Raw genomic sequence first — 20,746 nt, 5'->3', positions numbered from 1 at the left:
CTGTAATCCCAGCACTCAGGAGGCTGAGGCAGAAGGATTGCTGCTAGTTAGAGGCCAGTCCATTCAAGGTCGGCCTAAACTACACAGGGAGACCTTGTCTCCAAAAACAGAAACCTGGGGAAAAATTTCTCTTCACTCCAATTTTATGTAAGTAATATCAACACCTAAGTTTCAATATTCAAATATCACAACACATCCCAAATAATATCAAACTCCCCAAATATGGTCAACTTTAGTCTTCTTCCCAACTTTTTATTTAAGAATATGAAAACTATCATTCCACCACAAGTTCAATTACGAATGTGTTACCTGAAGCACTGCCTTACTCCATTTCATTAATTTTTTAAATTATAGCACAAATATGTATACCTAAATACCATTCTATTTCACAGTGTTTGATTATAAAAACCTTTACAAAAAAGGGTTTATCACAGTGGGACTTGGGTTTTTCCAAGCAGATATCAAGTTTCTGGGATCCAGCCGTGATTCTGCTGGTACCATTCATGTTCACTGTTATACAACTGATGAACTGCTTAGTCCACATTTTGATCCTTTTTTTCAAAAGCATCTCAACTGTTCAGTGTGTTCCCTTACTTGCAATTCCTCTCTTTCTAGAGAGCACGCCTTCAGCTTCTCGTTAATACATATCTAGGAGTGAAATTAGTGGAAATCCTTAGATATGAAAGTGTTCAAATTTACAAGATGAATGCCAAATTGATTTCCAAAGCAGGTGTCAATTTTTGCTTATGCACCAGTGAAGGTGTCATTGTAATCTACATAAAGACCTGAACACGGAACTCAAAAGTGCTATTTCAGAAAGGATCTCATATCCAAAGAAATTCTGTTCACCCAGCCAGGCACATGGCTGCCTTCCACCTAATTATCGCTTAAGCCCCAGGATGTCTAAGAACATATTTTGCCTCTTCCACAATCAAGCATATACCTGTGCATAACCACTTCATTACCACCAACTTGGGTGAATTCCAGCAAAACTACCAGATACAATTAGCATTTTAAAAATGTGTAAGTGAAGCAAACTGCAACCCAGGATTTTCCTAAAACTAAGTCATTTATGTCTTGCTTAAATTTGAATAACTAAAATAGGCCCTGTGTTGCCTCACAAGCGTTAAGGCTTCCATCAGAAAAGTCAGCACATTTTTAGAGAGTTGCCTCCCCTTCCCAAAAGAGACAAGCCTTGGAACTGTGTCACATCATTATCTACCGAAAACATATACATAAAAAACTAAAATTTAAAATAATTGTGTCACATCAGGGGAGGTTTTTTATAATCCACCTCTGCCTCCAAAAGCTCTTTAATTTCTTGCTATCTATATAAGTAACTGCATACCTAAGCAGAGACTTACCACTAGAATTCTGTGAAATTAACAAGAAATTCCCACCCAAATGCTGATTATGAAGCACTGGGGAAATAGTGTCGACTGCCATGTAAGGGAGTAGAAGAGCATACACAACGGTAGAGTCTGAAATTTTCATATAAGAAATAAAGAATTGTAAAGATCACTCTGCTTTATGGGCCAGGGATTTAGCTCAGTGGTTCCTCCACCTGCCTTGAAAGCACAAGATCCCAAGTTCGATCCCCAGTACCAAATAAAACAAAGATCACTCTGCTTTAGCCAGGGATAGTCAGTCCTCCCTATCTGGAGCCAACCAACTATAGATTAAACATATTTCGAGGAAAAAAATTTCCATCTATACTGAACATGCACACATTTTTTCCTTGTCATCATTTGCTAAATGACAGGGTATAACAGCTATTCACAAAGCACTTAGATTATATTAGGTAAGATAACCAGTGCAGGGATGATAAAAGTACACAGGAGGAGCCACATAGGTTATTCCAACCTTTGTGGGGAAAGATTTCCTTGAATGTCATCTATGATGCCCAGGCTTGCCTTGAACATACAGGTAAAAGCTACTGCACCCAGCTATACCATTTTATAACAAGGGATTTGAGCACCTATGGATCTCAGATCTGTAGAAGATCCTGAGCAATCTTTGGGGGATAACTGTATTTTAACATTTCTGGCTCTAGGGCCAAATCACACAGTATTGATCGTATCACCTAAAGTGTGATAAAAGTCAATGGAGGGAAGTGATCCACCATGCTAATATTTGACTTTCAAAGATATTATTACAATGTGAGCACTCAACGATGGTATCATAATAAATATTACTTGTTGGAATTTAACTTAAATAAAAGTTAATACATTGGCACTATACCAAGCAGAATTAGGTACACATGCAGTCTGGCTTGGACTCCTTCCAAGAAGGCTTGATAATTCCTGAAACATCTACAGCGCTGAACTGTGTAATGCATGTAGCTGGCCTGATAACCAACGTGACTTCAGGCCCACACCATACAATTATAAAATAATACCAATAATTACAACAACTTGGTAGGGTGATCCAGGTTGGGTGACAAACTAGTGAGACGAACTTGGCTGTTCATGCCAACAAAACAGCACTACAATGAAACCAGAAAATTCCAATTAAGACACTTTAAGATAATACTCTGCATGAGTTTAAAATTAAAAGCTTGGTTTATTTGGTAAAGGCCTTGCATGAAGAGTTTTTGTGGGCCAGAACAGAAACCGCACAACTAAAACTAGACAGGCTTCTTGCTAATCCAGGTTTTACAAAACCAAAGGACAACACTGGTTGTTGAAAAGGGTTTGTGCTACATTATGTAAGCATATGAGGACTATATGTATTCGTCAGTTTTCATGGTAACGATTTATTCAACGCTTTCACTTACAAGGTCCCCTGCCCCCGTAAGGGGGATTAAACCTAGGGCCTCCCATATGCTAGGCAAGCACTCTACTACTAAGCAATATCCCCGGTCCTTAATTTGAGATAAAGTCTTGCTTGATAAGTTGCCCAAGCTAGCCTCAAACTTGTGACCCTTCTGCCTCACCCTCCCAAGTAGCTGGGATTACAGGCGGGCCCCACACAAGGGCTTCAGTACAGATGTCTTTATTACTGCATTAAACATATTTGAAAATGACTCAAATAGATTTTAAAAGATAAACACAGAAAGGATACCAAATGAAAGATAATCAATTCTGGGGATTATTTTTTCAATGTGACTTAACAGTATAAAGCAAAATTCAACCAGAACCTCAACATGGTTATTTTACCTACTTGGGAAACAGTGAACAAAGGAGCAATTTTGCTTGATAAATGCTAACAAAGGGCTGAGGTCTCAACTGAAGAGCAGATAATCCCCTTGTCAAAGTTCTGCTTCTAACCAAACCCATATTCTCATGCATTGCTAGGGTAGTTCTACACTCTATATATAGGATCGAATACTCGGGTCCTAGCGCTTGCACAGCAGGCAGTGAAACCACTGAGCTAAATCCCTGGCCCTACACTGTTAATACTTTGAAAGAGCAACTTGGTAGTGGATAATACCAGTGTGTAATTCAGTAATTTCACTTCTAGAAATTAATACTAAGGAATTGATGACAAGCAAAGAGGGAAGGAGGCTGGATTCTCATACATCAGGTTCCTGTCCCATGCAATAGGCTGGCTAGCAATATTTTGGTTTTTGAACCTGGTAAAGCCATATGAAGGAAGACACTGGGGTAAACTACGAGTGTGATAAATCACACATTCTCCTGCTCTCTCAGTCCCAGGTGCATTTACATGTGCTGTGCCCTCTCCGGACTATTCTTTCTGGCCAGATTTCAGTGACACACACTACCTGCGGGTACTATTTCAATACAAGAAAAGTTATGGAGGCAGTGCTGACCTACTTGTCACATTCCTGAAGAGAGTATTCAGACGTACTTTTACAACCTGCAAACCCCAGCACCTTGCCTATACTAAAATAAGTGATGCACGGTAACTTCTTCTGAAAGAGGAAGTCACCACTTGATGCCAATTTCAGGGCCTTCAGAAGCCTGGGCATCTTTTACCCAGGAGGCCTCACTCCATGATGCACCAATTCCCATAGTCAACGATGAAAGGAATGTCAATAGCTCACGTAGACTTACAACCAATTACAGTTTCTTTATATTCATGGATCAAAATTAAGAATTTCAAGAAGTAAAAGATCTAACTTTCAAATGTCAGATCAAATAATCCACACTCAAAAATACTGATAATGTATTATGTTTAAGGTATTTATCCCTTTACTAATTTCAATTTTACAGCTGTTATTTGTTTTGGTGCCAATTTCTCCTACATTTAAAAGCTGTTGTTTGTCTTCCTCACAGTATGTACCTTTTGGATCCTCTAACTTAAACCCTTTTCTAAAATATTTAGTTATACTGAAGTCAAATTTTCCTGTATTCCTTTCTTTTATTAAGAAGTGAAATTATCCAAGTCCCAATATACCAGTAATTGCTGTTACCAATTTGGTGTGTGTTCTATTCGGCATTTTCTCTAACAGCTTCATGTCACAGAAGTCTAGGAACAAAACCACCTAGATGTCCCTGTGCCACCTAAATATGGAACATAACTTACAATATCCTTTTCAGGGGTAATCTTCCTAATTTTCAGAAATCTTGGATTTTTCCACAACCAATATGAATTCATTTGATAATACAATGCAAGGAAAATTTGCACTTACATGGTATCACAGAGTGTGTCAACAGCACAGAAGTTGTAACCCATTACAGAAGAATTAGCCACAAAGATGGAAATAAAGTATTCTTAGTCTACAACCATGCATGCCACGCTGAACTCGCCCGACCTTGGAAGCTCAGCAGGGTTGAGCCTGGTCAGTACTTGGATGGGAGACTGTCTGGGAAATACAGTAGTCTTAAGACTGCCCAAACATTTGCTCATGCTAGGCCAAGTGCTCTACCACTGAGACATAACCCCAGTCCTTTTAGGGTCTTGCTAAACTGCCCAACCTTGCCTCAAATTGCGACTGGCCTCAAACTGTGATTATCCTGCCTCAGCTTACTGAGCAACTGGGGTTGCAGGTATGTTCATCACACCCAGCTTAATCTCACCATTTTTTTGTCAAAATTGCATATCATGAGGGTATCTCACAGTGCTTCTAAAATGATCTACAATGACTATCTAGAAAGGCCTACTGAGAACAATAGTAACAAAGACAACTCAAAAATTATCAAGAATTTTCACAACTCATTTCAACATGGCTTTGTGCTCATCCTGTCTCCAAAGCTGCACTGTGCTATTTGGTGATCTCAATCCACATGTAGCTTCCTTTTAAGTTAACTCAAACACAAAATTCCGTCTTAATCAAACCAGTCAGGTTTCAAAGGTTCAGCAGGACACGCTGCTACTGACTGCCATGTTGAGTGATACTATACAGGAAGTTCTGCATCATTACAGGAAGTTCTTCTGGGCAGGGATGACCTGCAGTGCTGTTCACGTCAGGACCCTGAGGCCTCATCGGAAGGCGGCAGCAGCCCCTCTGCTTCCCACCACAACTCCCAACAGAGCAAGTCAGACAGAAGGTAGCTCCTCTTTTGGGGACAGAGTGAAATAGGGGCTGAGCAGAAATAAACCAACGCACAGGCAAACCCCCTTCAATCCTGCAGCAGATGGCTCAAGGCTGTAATCAGTCTAGCTTACAAAAGAGGGAAGAAAAGAAAACAGACTGGGTCCCTAAAGGAGCCACTAGTTTATTCAGAAAACTAAAAACTTTATTTTAAAAAAACACCTATTTGCAAGTCGATTACATAAGGGATGATTTTTATTTGGAAGTGGTTTCAAAGGCCATCCTGATGTGGCTTGAGAGTAAATGACAGCCTCAGAGGTCAGCACTATTCATGGTCAGAGTGGCATTTGGAATGCAGGCTGACCGAAACTCTCATTCTGCTACCTGCATGCTGCAGGCATAAAGAGGTGGTTTACACACCCGCACCACTGGACTCCCTACCCAGTTCCTTCACACAGCAGAGGAAAGGAAAAGTAGTTGAGGAGGAGACATTTGCTTCATGATGACCCCCATGCACTCTTCCATATTCCCCACAAACATCCAAATATTTTCCAACCCAAAAGCACAATGGAGGCACCAAAGGAGAGAACATGCCATAGACACATCCATAGGAGCACATGCCATAAACATCAAAAAGTCACTCAAGGCCAAAATCAGACTAAAGGAAGTGAAGGGATCCCAAGAACTGTATTTGACAGACAGGAGGCCTGAAAAGGGGTGATCTACCTAGAGATATAGGTTGCACCTCCCTAACTTGAAAATCCAAAATCCTGACTGTCCAAGATCTAAATCTTCTGAGCACCAACATGAAGCTCAAAAACTTTCAGATTTTAGAGCACTCTGAATTTCAAATTTTCTAATTAATGACGTTTAACCAGTAAAGGCTATGCAAATATCCAGAAATTCACAAGAATCAAAACTGAAAAAAACTTCTGGTCCCAAGCATTAAGGGACACTCAACCTGTACTCACTCGAAGGTGGAACCAGACTAAGATTCAAAGTCAGAATTCTAACACATCAAATTGTTGATGCCTTCAGTATTGCATGCCAGGGCCAGAACCCAGACTGCAAAGTGAATGGATGCACAACACCGCCCCTTTCACGTCTTCTTGCAATGACCCTAACAGAATTTCCTTGAGTCTCCACAGTCACTTTCTCCCCTACCTGCCTCAGGCCTTTGCCCTCCAAACCAGCAGGCACAGACTATCCATCCTCTCACAGACCTGAGGCCCGCTTAAACACCCTCTGCTGGGGCTGCTCAGACTTTGAAATGCAACACTAGTGTGAGGGGAAGGCCACACCTATGCCAATGCCACCTACGCCAACCCCCTACTACTGCTCCTGGGGCAGCTCTGGCCAGCACCACTGCACACCATCTGGCAGAGAAAACCAAAGCTACTTTCCTTCCATCAGAGTTGCAACCCCAAAGTCCCAGTGAAACCAGATTAGAAAATGCTGACATCCAGAAGCAGAGCAGACTAACTTTAATATCTACATGTTCTGCTTCTGCTTCGTGACACAGCTACTACTTTTATGGCAAGTAATTAGGTAACACACATCTAGCAGAACCTCAATGGTATTCACCCACTGAATGTTTACTTTCTACCAGTCACTAAGGATTTCAAGTAAGTCATCTTATACATTTTAAGAATGCCACCTCTGAGGTAAAAGTACATAACACCCCACTTACAGACAGGAAAAATGGCAGTATGAGGTGGGTTAGACAATTCTTTGGATCTTGGCTGGACCATCCTTTTAGGCCTGGCAATACAATTCTCTCCCAATGTCACTTGTAGAGTTGGAGGACTGCGGCCTACCTACTAGTCCCAGGCTGGCAGGGCTGTGCCCAGCCACTGTGCACACTGAGCCTCCTCCAGCTGGTCTGCACACAGCTCCAGGGCCCTGAGCTCAGAACACTTCCACTGAGCCTGCCTTCCAATGCATGGAGCTCATCCGCCCACTCTGGATGGGACTGCAGTGTGGGCTCACGCAAATGCCCTGTCAGCTCCCACCCACCAAAACATGACCAGGTAGTTCCTCAACAGAGAGCACTCCTGAGCCACACTGTTTTCACAGAGGGGATAAGAGTCTGGGGTGGCAGCTGCTCCCTTGTCCACTACCAAGAGCAGCCACTTGAGGGCAATCTTCACCTATTCCCTTGGAGTTCTTCCATGCAGGGAGACCCCGGAAAGCCAGCAGCACCAATGTAAGCTGCACAGTGTGGACAGGGCTGGAAAAGGCCTCTCTGCTTGGCCTGAGTATGCAGCATGGGGAGGGAGAGAGGGAGGGAGACTGGCTGCTATGCCAGCCTCCTCCTCCTAGAGTTCATTCCCTTCTCCACAGGCTTCTCTTTGCCCAATACAGGTGGCTGTAGGTTCTGCCACCAAGGTAGCTCAGGAGGATGGAAACCTCCCAGGCCCTGTGGTACATGCACATCAGCCTTCCAACAACTGAAATGCAGGTCACAGATGGCAACAAACAGGGAAAAAAAATCAAATGCACCTTATCATAGCACATTGTCCCCTAAGAATGTGGGGGTGAACTACACCAAAAATGAACAGGCAGCTTTCCTTATCAGAAGGCGGAGCTTCTGTTACATAAAGCACCCCAGCACTGGTCTTCTTGTCAAAGCAGAAAAATAAAGCTTGGTGCATGCTTTGGAGAAAAACTGTCTCCGGGTGGGGGGTGGGGTGCCATAAATAGCATTCAGCACATACTTATATTTTCTGAACTAAAGGGCTCTCTCAAACAAGGCAGGCAGGGAGAGGGGGATACTATATTATCATGAAACCACCCACAGTCTTAGCATGGAAAACGATTTACAAACCCACATACTTACACATATATACACACACAGACACAGAGAGAGTTCAGCCTCACCCTATGTAATAGCTTCCTAACTGTTGGCTTCTCCTTTTCTAAGGAGGGTTCACACGGAGTGTAGAGTGTGCCAATGTTTCCCTCTGAGGGCTTCAGAAAGTGCCAGCTGAGAGTCTTCCAGCTCACCCTTGAAAACTCCCTAACACTTTCCAACTGAGCAAACTGGAAAGGCCCTTTCCAAGTAACACTGGAAACAAAATGATCTGAAGGTGAGGATGGGGTAAAACCCACAAGCAACCAGGGGCATGGACAAATCCCTCCTACCTGGACTACTGCAGCCAACACAACAGACAAGAGTCTATTTCCACTGGTATGGTGCTGTCCCTAATCATTGTAGAGACTGTTGGGGCAGGGGAACCCAAGGAGCATGGTAGGCAGATATTCTACCTCCACCATGCATCCGGCCCTTAAATTCACTGTAGAGAGAGAGGAAAGTTACAATTTTTTTTTCCATTTAGTTTATTGGTACATTTTAGGTATACAATACAGTTACATTCATCATTGGGATCTTGTACCTTTACATGATGTATCTGGGTTATTTTTTCCCCATTCCCCTGTCCTCCCTTCACCCCCTCCACCCTTCCCTATTTACAAAGACTTTGTTTCCATTTTTTTCTTTTTCTCATACTTTTTCTTTTCCCTGCTTCCTTTCCCCTTCCCCTCCCACTTCTATTTAAATGTCTCTAGTTTCTTGTTCTTTATGGCTGAGTAATATTCCATTTTATATTAAAAAATAAAACCTTCTTTATCCAGCCTCCAGTTGATGGGCAACTGGGCTGCTTTCAAGGTTTAGCTGTTACAAACTGTGCCGCTATAAACATGAGTGTGCATATATCACTGTGGTACGATTCTTTTAATTCTTTTGGGAAGATGCCCAGCAGGGGAATAGTTGGGTCAAAAGGGACTTCCAATCCTAGTTGTTTGAGGTATCTCCATATTGATTTCCACAGTGGTTGCACCAGTCTGCACTCCCACCAACAATGGAGAAGGGTTCCTTTCTCTCCACACCCCCACCAGCACTTGTTATTGGTTGATTTCTTGATAGCAGCTATTCTTTCTGAGGTGAGGTGGAATCTCAGTGTTGTTTTCATCTGCATCTCTCAAATGACCAGTGATGTTGAACATTTTTTCATATGCTTATTTGCTGCTTTAACTTTTTTGTCTGAGAAATGTCTGTCCATTTCAGATGCCCATTTTTGTACTGGGTCTTTATATTCGGGGAGTCTGATTTTTTTTTGAGTTCTTTATATATTCTAGATAATAGACCTTTGTCTGAGGAACAGCTGGTAAAATTTTTTTCCCATATTGTAGGTTGTCTCTTAGCTCTGTTGGTGGTTTCTCTTGCAGTGCAGAAGCTTTTAATAAGATGAGATCCCAGTTATTGATTCTTTGTGCTGGTTCCCGTGCTACTGAGGATTTTTTCATAAAGTCCTTTCCTATGCCAATGTCTTCAAGAGTTGTACCTAACTTGTCTTCCGGAAAGTTTAGTGTTTCTGTTATAATATTTAGATCTTTAATCCACTTCAACTTTAGTTTCGTGCATGGTGAAAGATCGGGGTCTAGCTTTTTTTTGTTTTTGTTTTTGGTACCGGGGATCGAACTCAGGTCCTTGCGCTTGTGCAGCAGGCAGCAAAACCACTGAGCTAAATCCCCGGCCCCTAGGTGTCTAGTTTTAATCTTTGGCAGGTTGAAATCCAGTTTTTCCAACACCATTTATTAAAGAGTCTATCTTTCCTCCAGTGGGGATGGTTGGCTCCTTTGTGAAAGATGAGGTAGCTGAGTATGTCTGGAGTTGTTTCCCCATGGGAAGATACAATTTTTATAAACATGCATTCCTAGGTATAGGATCCCTTTGAAAACACCAACCATACAGGAAGGAAGGAGAATGTCAGAAATAAATTATTCCAATAGAGACTTTAAGCTCCCTTCAAAGACTCAAATCAGCAATTAGATCCAAAGTGTGAGTGACACAACACTAGAACAGGTCAGAGGACAGGGTTGACCTCGAAATTCCATTCAATCCAGCTATGCCACTTCTAGGTATCTTGCCCAAAGAATTAAAGACATCATATTACAGTGATGCATGCATACTCATGTTTATAGCAGCACAATTTTTAATAGCTAAATCATGGAAGTGGCCTATATATCCATCAATAGATGAATGGGTACAGAAAATGTGGTATTTGTACACAATGGAGTGTGTATATAATCCATCCTTCCCAAACCCTCCAGCCCTCCCCGCATGCTGCACACTAGGCATGGTGTGCTGAGTTATTCCATAAAGGATAAATCTGAGTCATTTGTAGGAAAATGGATGCACCTTTCAATCATAATGTTAAGTGAAATAAATCAGACACACAAGCTTAACTAATCACAACTTCTCTTATGAGAATACCAAAGTATAAATAATTTCAAAAAACAAAATAAAAGATGAGCAACAGCAAACAAAGAGAGATATCACTTGCAAATCAGAAGGAGATAGGGAAAAGGCGGGAGGAGGAAAAGAGGAGAGGAGAGGGTAAGGGAAATAAAAAGGCTTAAGCTAGGTTAAGTGCATGTATCTACTCCCTAAGATGGATGTAAACATTATGTACTACAAGCACGTACTGGAGGGAGGGAGGGAGGGAAAGAAAATTAAGAAAAGAAAAGAAAGCCAGGTGTGGTGGTGCACACCTGTAATCCCAGCACTCAAGAGGCTGAGGAAGGAGGATTGTCATGAGTTCGAGGCCAACCTGGGCTACACAGTGAGTTCAGAGCCAGCCTGAATTACAAAGTGAGACCCTGTCTCAAAAGAAAGAAAAAAGAAAGATTAATTCTAAAAAGGGAGGAAAGAGGAAGAGGGGAAGGGAAAGGTCTGGAGACCTGGACCATAAACCACCTGAAATTTCCACAACATAGGCTCGGCCTTGCTACTTTATCTCAGGAGTGTTAGCTGCTGTCCCTGAAAGCAGGCATAAGGTTATAAAACAGCTCAGGTTCCCTCCTCCAATAAGAGCTGTACAATTTTACAATCTTTAGGGGGTGAATTGTGAAGAGGCTACATCTGAACCTCTATAACCCATCCAAAAGACTACAAAGAAAGCCTGAAGGATAGACAAGATTAGGCAGCAAGTGAGATTAAGAAATAAATTGTAAATTAAGCGATTCATGGACTGCAGGGTGATTTCCCAAAAACAAATCTAGCAATCACTCTGCTGACTCTACACATACACCATACAGGACTCTTAATATCTAACGTGGCTCAAGCAATAGCAGGGTATTTCCAAAGGCTAAGTAAAGGGCCCTCTGAATGTGAAGGAAACGGGGTCTCAGAAATTCACGAGTCCATTGTGGGAAATCTGATAGCAATTAAAGCTCCATCAATACACACATCACAGGGTTCAAAGCATGAAATAGGTCAGATTTAAAAAACACATGAGGTCTTCCTCTGGTGGGTGACATTATCATTGCACAAGAACGACCACAGATAAGCAAATTCTATTCATAAGCAAGCCACCTCTTGTCTGAACACAGGCCTCTCTGGTGACCCCACGAGGGTTTATCCCTTCTGTATTCGTCAAGGAGTAAAAAGGGATGGAAAGCACTGCCTAACACTACACTTCCATCACTATTTCAGGCAAAAGAGGCAAGTCCCTGTATAACAAACTAGATTTCTTCAATCTCAAATGTCCTCAAAACCCACCACCACCACTTCTCAAATAATCTGGCTACAGAAGCCTCCAGAGCTGGGTATGGTGCGGCACGTCTATAATCCCAGCACTCAGGAGGCTGAGGCAGGAAGATCTCTGTGAGTTTGAGGCCAGCCTGAACTACATAGGAAGACCCTATCCCCCCCCGCCCCCTCCCCACCAAAAAGCCTCTGGGCCACATCTAACTTCCCAACACCTCTCAAACCCAGGCCCCTTTAGAACCCAGTCTAGCCCAGTGATAGTGAACCTTTTAGAGCTTTCAATGATAACCAACACCCGGCTGAGGCAATGTGCCCTGCTGGTCTAAGCACACCCTGACTTCTATGCCAGCTCCCCGTTGCATGGGCATCAGTTTCTTTCCCCTCTGAGCTGAGGGACTTAGGTTCACCCACTGCAGTCTCGCAAAAACAAGCACTCAGTAATATGCCCAAATCTAATTGTGTCAACTGAAAGAACAATAGCTCTTAGGGTCCCTTGACATATATCCAGAAACTGCTCTAAGATCACATAAGCACAGGAGAAAACACAGTGCGGATTAACATGGAAATTAATCTACAACTGAAATGAAATCAAACTGTCACCATCTCCAAGTCCTACTGGTCTGTAATGGCTGCGGTTATCTGTGCTTCCCCCTAAATTGTTATTTTTTCCCCCAGTTTTTATTTTGAAGCTGCAACCTCCCACGTTACTGTGTTACAAGGAAGGGACTGTGAAGAGGGCTGACCTTTGTGAAATGAGGCCACGGAGTGGGGTCCTAATCTACTGAGCTGTAAGGAGAGGAACAGACACCAGCTGCTGCTTCCCACCACGTGAGACCACAGAGCCTGGAAGAGGGACTCAACAGGAACCAAGCTGGCAGGCATCTTAGCTTGGATTTAAAGCCTCCAAATGGTGAGAAACACATTTCTGTTGTTTAACTCTCCTACTCTTCGGTGTTTTGTCATGGAGGCTTGAGCTGACCAATACATAATTTGCACCACAGCCAGGAGAAAATGATCAGCACCCGTACCGCATCACCACCACTTGTTTCTACGTGTTTCTCCAGGAACAGGAATCGAGCTAACTAGAACACACCGATTAGCAGACAAGGGCCAAGTTCTATGGATGACTCCCCACCCAGAGTGTCCTCTGGGAAAAGCAATGACTGGAGCCCAGTTCCAGGATTCCCTAAAAACAATTCACCCGGGCTGAGTGTTCCTAGCATTCACAGAAGAACAGTGCTGGCCGATGTGCTACAAGAGGAAGGCAACAGTGAGGATCCAGAACTAGAACTGCTCTAAAGCCCATGTGCTCTGGACCTGACCAAAAGGCAGTACTAAACTACAAGTGTGTCCAGTGCAGACAGAAAGCCTGGCTACGAGAGCATCACCCTCTTCCTGGCTGCAGGAGTCCTGCCGAAACACCGTTAGACACCTGCATAAGCAGTTTCAGGAGCTGCACAAAGGACACACATGACCCTCTGGCTTTGTGGTACATTCTGGGCAGGCACACAAAATCCACACAGAATCATAAAAGTTGCAAAGAGAAGTAGCAATGCTGACAAACCTCAAAACAAGCACACACTTTAATGAAGTCAACTGAACCAGAAGGGGTCATAGGGAACGCTCTGGGGTGATGGAGAAGTACTGTATCTACAGCGGCATGTAGGCCACACACTTGTGTGCACGTCTGTGGAAAAACACTCCTTTCCCAGGTGACACTCCCTGAGGACAGGTAAGCCCCTTCTGCTAAGGTACTCCAAGATGTGAGCTTACAGAGGTGAAAAGGGGGGCACGGTGGACTGAGAGAGCCGGAGTGGGGTGGTGTTCAAGCACAAAGTGACCCTCACGGGTACAGGTTAACGGCCACAGACACCTCCAGTCTTAACTCTCCACGAAGTACTTGCCAGCAGCCAGGCCCTCCTGGGACACTATCTCATGCCTCACTGTCATTTCAATGGGATTTCTGGTTCTGATCGGTCTTTAGCATGATCTAATCTTTGCTGTTGAGCTCCTCATCAGGGCTCAAAATTCCTCAACTGAAAAATGATGAGTCTGAACTACTTATCCCTGAAAAGACCCTTCCTGCCAGCCACAGAAATATGTCACTGCAACCATTTATTCCTACCTATGTGGTCTTCCCCCAGCTTCAAACACTTCTCCCAAACTTGCTGAGAAAAGATCCCATTCTTTTCAAGGTCTCTTTTGCAGATCTGGTATGAAGCTTTTCCCAGTAGCTCACAAATAGGCCCTTGCCAAGCTGTCTCCTTCCCAGGATTTTTAAAACTGACCAGACAGACAGACCTGCCTGTTTTCAAAGTGATTATGCTACACTGTTGTATCATGCTTCACTGAAGTCCCACATACTTCCTTCTCATGTTCAAACACGAATCTCTGAAATTAGGAGGCATCACTGATTAAGATATTCACATTCATAACTGGCAGAATTTTTTTCTTCTACCGATACATCAGTAATTGTATATCACTCATGATATCTTTAAGGGGATGAAATGACCTCAGTTTTTATTATCTATAATGCCTCCTACAATCTAAAAATGTCAACACTGACTAAATGCAAGTTATAATAAACAGTGCCCTGTCTACATTACTTGGGTCATAAACAGTCTGAATACAGCCAGAAGAAAGAGACAATCAGGCCTTCTCAAAAATACCTTTTGCTAAAATAGATCTTTTTTTTTAAACAAAGAACAAATTCAAGTTGTTTTCAATGCACATTATTTACCCTTCATTTCACCTCGCTTTTCTTTCCTACAGAATGTATGTCACACATCAGGGGACCCAGCAGAAGTATTAGTCTCAGAGACAGAAGTGTTAGAGAAACTCAACCAGGACCTGGAACGTGGAGCGGGCTGAAGATCTCTATAGCCTACAGAAGGTGACACTAGCGCTCACAAACCAGCAGCTCAACCCTGACAATTAGTAACCACTTTCTCCAAGGGCCAAAAAAAAAAAAAGGTGGCGGGGGGGGGCGGGGGGGGGATTCCTGTCAAAGTAGGGACCATCTTTAAAGCTGCTATACCTGAAGGCTGCAGTCCAAACAGAAGGGGAAAGTATCCACCTTGCTAAGGGAAGATAAGCAGGTAACTGTATACCTTTAAAACCAGGACCTCATTTCAAATATGGCCGAGTGAATAAATTACCATTGGCCAATGTGCCCTGACTTTTTAATTGATTTGTTAGTCGTGTTTTTATGTTATAATAAATGCATCTGAGGGAGTTGGGCCCAGGGCTCATTCCACAGACACCAGGAATCTTTGAGAACAACTGAATGATTCGGAAAACAGTTCACAATTCCATTCTTTACTAAAAAGGAGGGTGGTGTCAGAGGAAATCTGGGAGGCATCTGGTGCCCACACTCTAACACTGGTCCTTGGCTTTAAAAGGGCAGCTGCTGTCAGCAAGTCCACAGTCCAGCCTGTGATCCATAACTGTAAGACAACCATAAGAAACATAAAATCTGTAGGTGACCAAATGGAAAGTGATAATATATCTGTGAGCCTGTGACTAATGAGAGGAAGGTAATGAATCAGGAATGCAATTTTTTGATTTCCTCTATCAATTCAATTACAAGCTGCAATAAAGCCCAGAAACATGCTCACATTAACACTTTACCACCCCCTTCCTGAGGTCTTTTACACCCCATGAACAATTCCACTTGTCTCTTTCAAAAGAGACTGCTGCTTTTAAAAAAAAAAAATCCTCTTACAAATTCTTACATTTGGAATCCTATCATTTTGGAAGGTTCCAAAATTGCTTCTATTTATCAAAGTGGTGGTTAAACACACATGGGAGCGCTAATTTAGTAAGCCTGGGTTTGTGCCCTGGCTCCGCCAGTTCCTAGTTGGAGAGACAAACTGCTAATCTACTCTTGGTGTATGGTTTCCTCATCTATAAAAGTTTGTTCCGACAATCAATATACACTACAACAGTACCTGACAAATAGCAACTCAATACAGGTTAGCTAGTATAACTCCTTGCCTGGAGTACAATTCTAAAGAAAAGTATCCAGCTTCCCTTAAATCTACTCAAAACTGTTCTGCTGGCCAAAGAGCTTGCTGATCCGAGATGACATTTATAGGATGCAAAAGAAATTCAAATACAGCTAATAGCTCCCTTCTCTTACTGTGTAATTATGTGTACTCATTATTTGTGTAGCATGTTATTATTTAAATATCCCTAATTTCAGCCCCAGTGGGCCAAGGGCCCTGACAGAGTGGCCAAGGTCTCAACCTCTGCCAGTCCTTTCCAAAGCTTTTGTCATTTTATTACAGCCAGAAAAAGTGGCATTATCTACAGCAGGAAGTAGGCAGAAGGCTCACAATCACTAAATCTTCACACTGCCAGCCCCTAAGCCCAGCAACAGCCAACAGGCAGTGATACTGGCTTTAACTCCTACACAGAGAATCCACCAGGCTGCTTGAGACCCAACTATTACATCTAGCAGGGCCAAAAAAATTTCATTCTATGTCGAGTCAGAAGCACAAAGTTAAGACCGATGGCAAACATGGATTTTATGACATAAAAAAATGAGGTCTCTACTATCTGGTATCTGCTCGGGTTATTACTACTCTACTAGACCTGCAGAACAGGCAGACTGAGCCCAGCCACAGATCCGAGCTACCCTGTTCATTTGCTATTAACAGACACCAACCACCCAACCCCCTCGCACAAATGGTAAGGGCAAAGGGCTGCTCGCTCATCACGCCAGCATTAGCAGTGCTAACCGGTGATTAGCAGAAGTAATGTCAATTTGTTTTTAAATTAGATAAAAATTATGTCAAGCCCGTGCCATTGTTAATGCAAAATATTATGGTGGGGAAAAATTGAATTTTCTCAGGAAACTCTAGCAGTACCAATATTCCAGAAACATCTTTGTTAAAAAATTGACAGGGGAAAAAAGAATAAAGCACCCTGTTTTCAACACTACGGTTGCAAAGATTTGGTGTCATTTCACACATTCTGTGTTTCCAATTATATACTGGACTCAACTGAGCTACAGTTCCAATTCTGCTGCTGTGAAATAAATACCTATCCAACATTAGCAAAGTCATTACCACATATAACATTCACAAGCCGATTTTACTCAGTTTACAAAGGTCCCCAAACTGCAAAGCATGGGGAGGTGGGCAGAGGTGGAAGCCACCCATCAGCACCCCATCTCTAGGCTGATGCTCTCCTCCTTGTCTGCCCAGTTTTGCAAGCCAGGGTCCACCTCCCACAGACTCTGTGCTGGCTCTGTATTAGAGAATCTCAAAACTCTACCAGCGGATCAATGAAAACTGGACTGCCTATGGAATCATTTTAACTTTTGAAAAAAAACCTCAAGAGGGTAGAAGACTAACTCCAGAGATTTTGAACAAAAAATATATACATTGCATGACTTCATGACTTCCATCCCCCTCCTCCAAATAATCTTCATTCTGGCTTCATGGCACCTCCAGGACAGGGTTGTCCTGTGGGACAGGCTCAGTATGACAGCCTAGTAGAGAGAATCCATCCAAGCCCAAGCTGGCATATATACAACATGTTCACAGAGCACACAGCTTGAAACTGCCATTCACCCTACTCTCAGCCTCACCTGCCCTGAACAGTTTTGGATGCGCCCATTGTTCCAGGGTTTATGGATCACACCGCAGGACAGTGGTCAGGAGATTTTGGAATGAGTACACCCACAGAAGAGGAACTGCTCCTAGGTTGCCAATTTGTTCTTTCTGTGTTTCCCAGTAACTTTCCCAAACAAGAATGCACTCTGTTCAACATGATAGCTGCCCTTCAAGATTCTTGTGAAACAAGCTCAATGCTCTTACGCTGTGAAACATAAGATAGGCTTATTCACAACTGTCAGGGATTAAAACGGGTGACCTTGCAAAGATACCTGCAGACACCAAAATAAACCAGAAAATGGCATACTGACATTAATTTCACAACCAGAAAGGAAGCTTACTGCCAGTATTTTGTTTAAAAGAAAAGTCAGTCTTCTCAGCACAAAAAGCAAATCAACTACCCTGACAAAAACTTTTTGCTATAAAGGCTGTGCAAGAATTATTTCAGTCTACAATCTCAAACTTTTCTTAGAATTTCCTGCATGGTACTGTCAAACCTCTGACTATGACAAAGCCAAAGCTAAATTTGGTCCACCTGCTAGCAGCATGGTTGCTTCTTAAATGACTAAGTTTTTGCTCATTTTTCCAAATTTCATCATTATGAAATCCTAGATAACTGGCTAACATCTTATCCTAAAACTTGGTGTTTCCTAGTTAGGAAAGAATGGATTGTTTTTCATTGTCAAAATTCCAAGAATCATTTAAGGCACCGCCACCCCAGGAGAGCAGAAGAGAATTACTTTTCACAAGGGCAAAGTCTTAGGATGATAGCGGCAACTGCTCTACTCTTACTCCAGGATTCAATCACGTTCTTATTCAGTGCCCCATCCCCAGGCTCCCTAAAATGTAACCAGGCAAAATGGTGTGTGGAAAGTGAAGCAAGAGCAACAAACTGTCACAGCAAATGTTCTTACACAAACAGAGCTTAGAATTTACTGCAGGCAGGGAATGGATGGGGTCTCTATCTGCAGCATAGGGTCCCATGAGTAAAACAAGATGTGGGGGTCTAAACTGAATGGCTATGGGTTCCAGAAATTACTTGTGCCTTGTAAATAGGTTGTTTTGGTGATGTTGGCTCAGAGGAGTGGGGGAAAATGGTAGGGGGGCCATGGCATGGATGGAACACACACAGCAAAGCCACTATAGCCTTAAGAGTTGGAAAAAAAAAAAAAAAAAGAGTTGGGCTTCAAAGCCACATCACACCTAAAGAAGAAAATCCAGGAGAAGGGGCCTGGATCTTCTCTCAAGTCACACAACAGTGGAAGAACACAGTATTAAGAGAGTCTGACAACCCAGGTGAAGGGCACAGTTCACTAAAGTGGTCTTAGAAAACCCTGCAGAAGCAGGTCAGCCAACAGTGCTGCGCTAGGCACGAGTCCCAAAGAGAGATGAGTAGTCAACTCGTCTTGCAGTTAAGCCAGCGGGGAAGACACGGAAGGTCAAAGCAAACCTGCCATTTTGTATCTTGGCGAACTGTCAAGGCCCCAGAGGGGATGACTCCCCTCAGACCAGAGCCAAGACTCTGGGATAACAACAGGCCTCATCTTCTTGTCTCTTAGCAAGTATACATTGAAACACAGACAATTCGTTCACATTTAGTTATAATTCTAAGATAATAATACATATACAAGACAATACATACAGCTGCCTTGCCTGAAACAGACTACAAACCAAATGTTTGTCTTCAAATTGTTATGAGATGGATCCACCTAAATCCTATGAACCCCCTGAATTTTTTTTTTTGCGGCGGGGGGGGGGTGGTGTTCCTGGGGATTGAACTCGGGACTTTGCGCTGTCGAGGCAGGCGGCAGAACCACTGACCTAAATCCCCAGCTCTGATTTTTTTTTTTTTTAAAGGGACACCGTATAAAGTCAGATAGCAAGTTTCCTTCCAGATTCCACTGGAGGACTACAGAAGGGGACATCTCCAGAGGCACAGAGATTTAAGCCACTGCACACCTGCAGCCCTGCCGCAACCATCCCAGCCTGACCAACAAGGAAGCCAGACAGCAGCAGGAAGGGCAAGAGACCCAAGCTATCTCCTTATAAATGGGCCTAGAAGTAGGGTTCCACATTTCACCAAGATCACCCAAGGATTCCACCCATGCCCATACTTGGGTGGAGAGACAAATAAGCATGGAAAATGCTGTAAGACAGACTCAACATTCAACCCGAAACCTAAGAAACAGAATAGGCACCTTGTCCATTCTCTATTGCAGTACATAAAGAAACTGAAAATAAACCTATATACCCAATAGGCTGCCCACACTATACATTCACAGAGCACCAAGTGCCCGTAGGTACCTAGCTGAAGAACCACAAGCTGCCAGAATACATCCAATTCAGAAACAAGAACACGCAAAGTGCTGACATCCAAATCCAGTAAGGGTCAACTTACCATTCACAGTTTTTAGGCTCCCAGCAATGCTGTCCCCATGCTGCCTCTTCTGGGCATCCTTGAATTCCTTTAGAGACAAATAAAGGACTTTACGTACCACCCTTTCTTCTGACCACGGAATCCCATCACTGTCATCCTGAGGAAGTGAGAAAAAGAGATAGCAGAGTTACTAAAAAACAAGTGAGCAAACATTCACAGTCACAATTCACTTTTTAAAATGTATGTTCCAAACAAGTGTCCTGTGACTAAAACCCTGTCCCGGAGATCTGAATGACATCAGAATGCAAAGAGAAAATACTGGCCCTTCTGGACAGACCACAATCTAATCCTAAGACTGAAAAAGAAATCTCAATTCCTCATATGAACACATTAACAATTAATACTTGTTTTTTATTCCTGGCAAAGTTCAGAAAAGGAAGTTGTCATGTACACAACCAGAGGTGTAATGAACCATGTTACTGGAGGTTTTTAAAGTGAGTGATGCCAGGCCTGGGGGTTTGGCTCAGTGCTTCCACCACCTGCCTTGCAAGTGCAGGGTCCTGAGTTTGATCCCCGGTACCACAAAAAAAAATAAAATAAAAATAAAGTGAGTGATGCCAGATTGTATACTGCATTACTCTTGGGAGCATTTCTACATAAATTTGGGGGGAAATTCATATCAAAATTAAAGTATGACTATAGGTGTCTAAAGCCCGAAGTTGCCTTGCCTAAGAGCCAGCTATGGAACTCGGAAACATAAC

The 20,746-nt window shown here is 42.9% G+C and overlaps 1 protein-coding gene across 3 annotated transcripts in view; it reads right to left on the bottom strand.

The window, feature by feature from the left end:
• Jarid2 (jumonji and AT-rich interaction domain containing 2) overlaps positions 1 to 20,746 on the bottom strand; it is a 253,956-nt gene that overhangs the window by 122,896 nt on the left and 110,314 nt on the right. For all 3 annotated transcript variants that reach the window (XM_021260621.2, XM_087181178.1, XM_087181181.1), the window contains one exon: positions 20,007 to 20,142. In XM_021260621.2, the coding sequence (XP_021116280.2) occupies positions 20,007 to 20,142 (136 nt within the window). The remainder of the gene's footprint in view (positions 1 to 20,006; positions 20,143 to 20,746) is intronic.

This window comes from Heterocephalus glaber, unplaced genomic scaffold (genome assembly GCF_053883595.1).
Source record: "Heterocephalus glaber isolate CG9 unplaced genomic scaffold, H.glaber_assembly_v1.0 deba00001472, whole genome shotgun sequence".
In the NCBI taxonomy this organism is placed as follows: Eukaryota; Metazoa; Chordata; class Mammalia; order Rodentia; family Bathyergidae; genus Heterocephalus; species Heterocephalus glaber.
Note: the sequence above shows the minus strand (reverse complement) of the source record. Positions and strands in the feature narration are given on the sequence as shown.